General features: G+C 43.6%; 1 protein-coding gene across 1 annotated transcript; it reads right to left on the reverse strand.

Annotated features, from left to right (window-relative positions):
* Nucleotides 1–1,346: 1,346 nt before the first annotated feature.
* Nucleotides 1,347–5,048, reverse strand: foxg1a (forkhead box G1a). The gene has a single exon (XM_024276964.2). The coding sequence runs from the start codon at nt 4,064–4,066 to the stop codon at nt 2,774–2,776; it is 1,293 nt and encodes a 430-aa protein (XP_024132732.1). The 5' UTR covers nt 4,067–5,048; the 3' UTR covers nt 1,347–2,773.
* Between the last annotated feature and the right edge of the window lie 1,542 nt (nt 5,049–6,590).

Here is a 6,590-nt window from a genome sequence, read left to right on the forward strand (position 1 = left end):
CAGAACCAAACCAAACCACAAACACTTTACCCAGAGACCTGGAAAAATATCCATTCATAGTTCCAGTTTTCTGTTGCATTTTGTGACAATAGTACATTTTTAATTTCTTTACTAGGTTATCTGATGATTTTATCATTGAAGATTCACAAATAAAAATGTAAAAAAAAATTAATGGAAGAGAAGAAAGGTGACCTTTGACCTTCCTGGACATGAAGCAAACAATAAATCTGAACTTTCAAAATAAAATGTAAAAAAATCCGAACAGTCTTAGCTCTTTAGTTTGTCACATTTTGCAATAAAACTACATTTTTAGCAGAAAAAAAACGCACAATGTCCTCAGACAGCAGGAAGAAAAAACCCGCCCATGCAGAGGAGACAAAGAGAGAAAGATGAGCAGCTTCAGAGGAAACGGCTGTTTCAGCCTCTGAAACCCAAACATGCATCCAAACCAGAAAGAAAACACGCAAACCAAATGACGCACAGACAGAAATGGCGCAGTTCTTTTTTTTCCTCTTTGACGCAAAAAGCTGCAAACAAGAACAACAGCGACTGAAAACTGAAGCTCTGCAGGTGGCTGTGGGGGGTGGGGTGGGGGATTCCTATTATATATTTATAAAAGTAATCGTTTTTTTCTGTTTTTTTTTTTTTTACTAAAATCCTTTAAGATTAAATTAAAACTTTTTTTTTTTCAATTTTGGAATGACTTCTGATCATCAGCAAATGTAGCATAAAATAAAGTGAAAATTGACAGTATTTTATATGTAAAATTAAATATCTTGATTTTGTTTTTAAAGCTATAAATAAAAAATAAGTAACAGCGCAGAAAAAAAATGCTTTATCGCTTTTTTTTTAGCCCAAAACGATCAAACTCCCAGGAACTATTCAGAATTCAAATACTGCAGAAATGACACAATTCATGGTAAAATAAAATAAAATAAAATAAACGTTTCTTTTGTTCCAAAAAGAAAAAAATACGCGTTTTTTAGGGGTTTTTGTGAGAAAAAAATATTTTAAAAATCTTTTAAACAACTAAAGGCAGCAGAACCGAACGGAACCGAACCCGCTTCCTCCCAGAAGCAGGAGACACTCAACAACCAAACCATTCTGCGTCCACCTCAAAGTCTGAGGAAAAAGAAATCAGAGCCGGTGCGTAAAGACGCACGCATCCACAGCAAATCTTTAACAACTTTCCAAAAGAAATCTGCAGATTTTTTTTGGAGCAAAAAAATATTTTTTATCCAATTTAAAAATAATAAAAATTTAAAGAAAAATATTAGTAAATGTGAAAATCCGGATACAATCGACCCAAAGGAGCTCATGAAGAAGAAAAGACAAAAGGACTAACGTCACTTATGAATGTATCCTATTATTTTATTCGCATTTTTTATCATTAAAACATTTTTTTTCTTTTTTCTATCGTTTTTTTTTCCTAGTTTTGTGAGCGACAAACACGGGATAAGACCACAATAGTATCACAACCATGAAAATTTGTTTTAGAGACGACAATTAAAAGACAATCATTCCAAGTAAGCCTGTTAGATAATGAGGCATATTTTCTTTTGTCAAACAAAATGGGTTTTTACATTGTTCCTTCTTTGCTAAAAGAAAAAAAATGAGTACAAAGTTTTCCTTTTTTTACTAATCATACAAAAAGAAGAAGCAGGAGCGTGAAAATCCGGATTTTTGCCTTTTTTTTTAAAACAAGCTGGCGCTCTCACTGCGGAAAATATCCACTAAAGACGAGGATGCGCACAAAATTAATCAATAATTAGTAATAATATTGATAATAAAAGTAATGCGTTTAAAATAGTTCTTTTATCTAACAGACATGAAGCATCTCGTTGAAATGGACATTTTCTGCAGCGACAGCCACTCCTTCATCCACTCACGCGCTCATTCGCTCCATTTTTCCTCATTCCTTCATTTTTTTTTTTTCCATTTTTTTAAACCTCAACAGGCCAGTCATCATTACACAGCAGAATACTGACTCCAAAGTGAAACCGCGTCTTTGGTTTGGAAAAAAGCGCAGGAACAGTTTTTTTAAACCAAAAAACATTTCAAAAATAAAATAAAATAAACATTAAGAAAAAAAAAACGGACAAACCCTTCAGGAGATGAACTGCAGGACTCTGAGTCGCTGTGCTGCCTTCTTAAATAAAAAACAATACAAAAAAGATGCTAAAAAATTAAATTTTGTTCTTAAAGAATGGTTTAAATTTGTGAAACGGAGTAAAAATAACGCAAAAAAACATGCGCCATAGCAACAATTAGTTAATACTATCATTTACTATGAAAAAACCTTCATATATATGTATATATACATACATATATGTGAAGTATATATAAAAATAAAGAAAATGGAAGTCGCGCGCGCACAGCTCTCGTCATTCTTTCGGTTTCTCATCTCAGATCACATTGCACGTCACTGACTGACAGCACTATACAGAGACAATGCCCGGACATTTACAGTAACAGACATTATGTACACAGAAATTCAAACTGCAGAAGGAGATGAGCAGAAGAAGAGAAGGAGAAGAAATGATAATAATAATAATAATTATAATAATAATAATAAGATTAAAAAAATACCTGGAAATGTCAGTGCTGCTTTCTATGAGTTTCTCAGTGCTGCTCTTTTTTCTGCAAGTCTCTCCTCTTTTTTCTATAGAAGGTAGTTATAATCATTTTGTCTTTTTGTACATGTAAAACGTTCAAGTGTAAAATGTTCAGCTTGGAGTTCCGGTCTGCTTGCGGGCGCGCGGGCGTGCGGGAGTCAGTGGATGAGCGGGTTGGAGGTGGCGCCCTGGTTCTGGTGCGTAAAATAATCAGACAAACCCCCGGAAAGTCCCGACGAGAAGGCCGGCAGAGAGCCGGACAGCGCCGGCCTCAGACTGTCACACTGCAGCGAGGAAGAGGGGGGCGCCTGCGGGGAGTTGGAGGCGGACGCCCGCGCGGCCTGCAGCGCGCCGCCGCCGCCGCCCGCGCCGCTCTGCGGGGTCATGGACGGGTGCGGCACGTGCGGGAAAAAGTAGCTGGTCTGTCCGGCCAGCAGGTTGACCGAGCAGGGGTTCAGAGAGTACGTGGCCCCGGAGCAAGGCACGGAGAGGCCGCAGGGCACCGCCGAGGCCGCCAGCGCCGCCGCCGTCAGGTGGTGCGTGGCGTACGGGAGGTCCCCGCCGACCAGGCGGTCCATGCTGAGCCCGTTGGAGGACGGGAAGGAGGAGTGGTTGCTGCTCATGTTCTGGGTCAGCATGGTGCTGTAGGACATGGGGTGAGCCGGGTAACCCGACGAGGTCCCGTTGTAGCCCAGCGCGCCGCCGGCCCGCGTGTGGTGCAACGACAGAAACGGGGACATGGGCCAGTACAAGGAGCCGGCCCGGTCCATAAAGGTCAGCCCAGAGGTCAGGCGCGCGCCGCGCTTGAAGGCCAGCTTGGCCCGGGACGTGGTGGAGCGCCGGCGGAGCTTGCCGGTGGTTCCGCCGATGAAGACGTCGTCGCTGCTCGGGTCCAGCATCCAGTAGTTCCCCTTCCCCGGGTCGTCGTAGTGGCGCGGGACCTTGACGAAGCATTTGTTGAGGCTCAGGTTGTGCCGGATGGAGTTCTGCCAGCCCTGCTTGTTCTCGCGGTAGTACGGGAAGTTCTTCATGATGAACTCGTAGATGCCGTTGAGCGTCAGCCGCTTCTCGGGGCTCTGCCGGATGGCCATCATGATGAGCGCGTTGTAGCTGAACGGAGGCTTCTCGTACTTGCCGCTCTTCTTCTCGCCGTCCTTCTCCGGCGCGTCTCCGTCCTTCCCGTCCTTCTTCTCCTCCTGCTTGTCCTTGTCCTCCGCGCAGCCGTCCTGACCCGATCCCTCGCTCTTCAGGCTGACTTTGCCCTCCGGCTGCGCGCACTGGAGCGGCGCGCCTCCTTTCTGCTCGGCGTCCTCCCGGTGGTGGCTCTGGTGATGGTGCTGGTTCTGGTGGCTGTTGTTGTCACTTTGCACGGCCTCCGGCACCAGGCTGTTTATACTGAACGAAGACTTGGAGATCATCTTCACCTCTTTGCGCTCTCCCATGTCCAACATCACCGAGCAGTGAGGGGGGGCGACGGCACCGGCCGGCAGAGACGAACACAGCTGGGCTCCGGTCCTTCCTGCCTCTGCTGGCGAACCCGGACGGGAAGGGAGGAAGGGGGAACAGACAGGAAGAAAGAAAGTATAGCCCAACAAACTATTTCATGTTCGGTTTGGGAGGAAAAGGGGAAACACACACAACACACATGTACACACACATCGATAGGAGACAGATAGCTGCAATTAATTTGGGAGCCGCAGCCACTAAAGCGAGTGAAAAACATTGGTTGGACCTTTCCAGTCCTCAGCCAACCAGGGAAACATTACGATTAAACACTGACGCGTCCCAGGAGCTGTCAGCCAATCGTGGCGCGCGGGGAGCGCGCATATCCGCCAATGCTGGGCACGCTGCAAAAAATGAGGCAGCGTTCCCACTTCCAGAGCGATCAAAATAAATCAGAACATTTGGAAAATATTTAGGTTTAGGGGTAAATTTGTAGATGTTTTAAAGTTTTCTGTTGAATTTTATTGTCGATTTTTTTTATTTTTGCGCCAAACCTCGAAGGTTTTTATGTTTATCAGCGCCCCTCGCTTTTTGCAGCGTGGAAAATACTCACCCCTGTTCACTCCAGTCACCCCTCCTCACAACTACACGCTCCCCCACCCAAACCCAGGAAAGAAAAGTGACTGAAAACACGCACCGTGCGTGCGTAAACCCAGATCCCCGCCGCTCCAAACTGTACACTCCTCCGACTCAAATATTTGCCTTCTCGGTGTATACAAAACTGTTTAGCTGTGGGGCTCGGAGAGGGAAAATAAACTGAGTCCGCGGGCCACGGTCACGAAGCGCGCGCGGATGAACCGTGCGTCAGAGCGCAGCCCGAGTGCGCAAAGACGGCGCTTGTCCGCCGTGTAAAGTGAGCGTGAAATATGTAGAGACGAGGCGTAAACACAGCCTCATGTGAGTCTCTGCGGTCACTTACCGCCCCCCACCCCCACCCCTCTTCTCCGAGGACGATTTAACAGAACTGGAGGCAACAACGCTCCGGGAAACTGAAGACATGGAGCTCCTGACGCACTCGAGCTCCCCAAAAGCGCAAATGTTTAGAAACACGTTAGAAAAACTCCCTTTATGTATTCTTACATTTGTATTTATTTGTGACCAAAAACTCCACAAAATCCAGTTGATCGTCCATCACGAGTTTATTTTCCACTGCGGTTGTGACTTCCACAAAGACTTCACAGCATCTCATGATCGCTTTTCTCTGCTAAACTGGTAACACCGCCACTTCATGCAAAACCGTTTAACCAAACCTGTCACTGCAAGAGAGAAGATTTCCTCTGCTGTCTAGAAACACAAATGTGTCCCTGCCCACGCGCTGTCTGCAGCAGAGGAGAATACACAGTTTTCACCAAATATTAGTCTCGTTTCTGCTCCAGTCATTTTTATCCAACACGAACCAAAACATTTTAGGCGGAAAGAAATCCAGATTTTATGTGGACAATCCTCAGACACACACAAAAACACCTTTTCTCTTTTATTTTAGTATTTTAATTTTACAAAGTCGGAGTGTTTGAATGCATTTTGTTTTGTAAATGAAAAAATAGATTAAATCTAATCAATCTGTGATCTTTTGTGATATAAATGGAATCTGGAGACAATATTTTGCACATTTGACACTAAATTGTTTGATTTTTCTTTGGAGACATAAATAAACTAATCAAATGAACTCAAATCAGTTTTGCTTTCTTTATAACAAACATTTTTCTTGACATTAAAAAACAAATTTCTTCCTCTTTTGTGCGTAAAATGCGCGCGTAAAACGGATTTGTCATCCCTCCGTTGTGCTTTTATTTTGACAGCGCGGTGTTTGTTTGTCAGAGCCTTCCTGACTCTCTGAAGCAAACTTAGTTGTTGTTGTTGTTTACGCTTGTTGCTGTTTTGCTGTCGGCAGCTAAAGATGAGACTGCTGAGCTCCGCGCGCCGCTGCGGCTCCATATGGCTGCTGTGCGGAAGGAAACTCCAGATTACGTCTGTTGGGCTGCGACTCATCATGCAGACGAGATTTGGAGTGGATGGGGGCCATGCGTGCGTAAAAACAAACAACAAAAACGTCAAAATGCGCAAATATTGAGCCAAATATTAAGATTTCGATTCTTTAAAAATATTTACCTCCAGTTTCTGTTTTAAATATCACCTGCTTTTGTTCTCCTGGACATAAAAATTAAGATTTAAAAATCCTTTTTTGGAATTTTCCCTCCTTTGGAAGCATTTCTACCAAATTTCACTTCTTCTGAGAAGAATACAACAAATATATATGTTGCAAAAACAGCTCAAATGTGTGAAAGACAGCAAAACTCTCAATCTGTGCAGACAAACATTTCAGTTTGCAGAAACTGGAACACAAAACCAGCAGAAACATTCAGTGTTTCTGCAGAATTTTATGGCAAAAACCTAAAAAATAAAGTGAAATCAATAGTATTGTGTTTGATTGTACTTTGTTTGGAACAAACTACGACAAGAAAAGCACTTTTT

Source organism: Oryzias melastigma, linkage group LG22 (genome assembly GCF_002922805.2).
Source record: "Oryzias melastigma strain HK-1 linkage group LG22, ASM292280v2, whole genome shotgun sequence".
NCBI classification, from domain to species: Eukaryota; Metazoa; Chordata; class Actinopteri; order Beloniformes; family Adrianichthyidae; genus Oryzias; species Oryzias melastigma.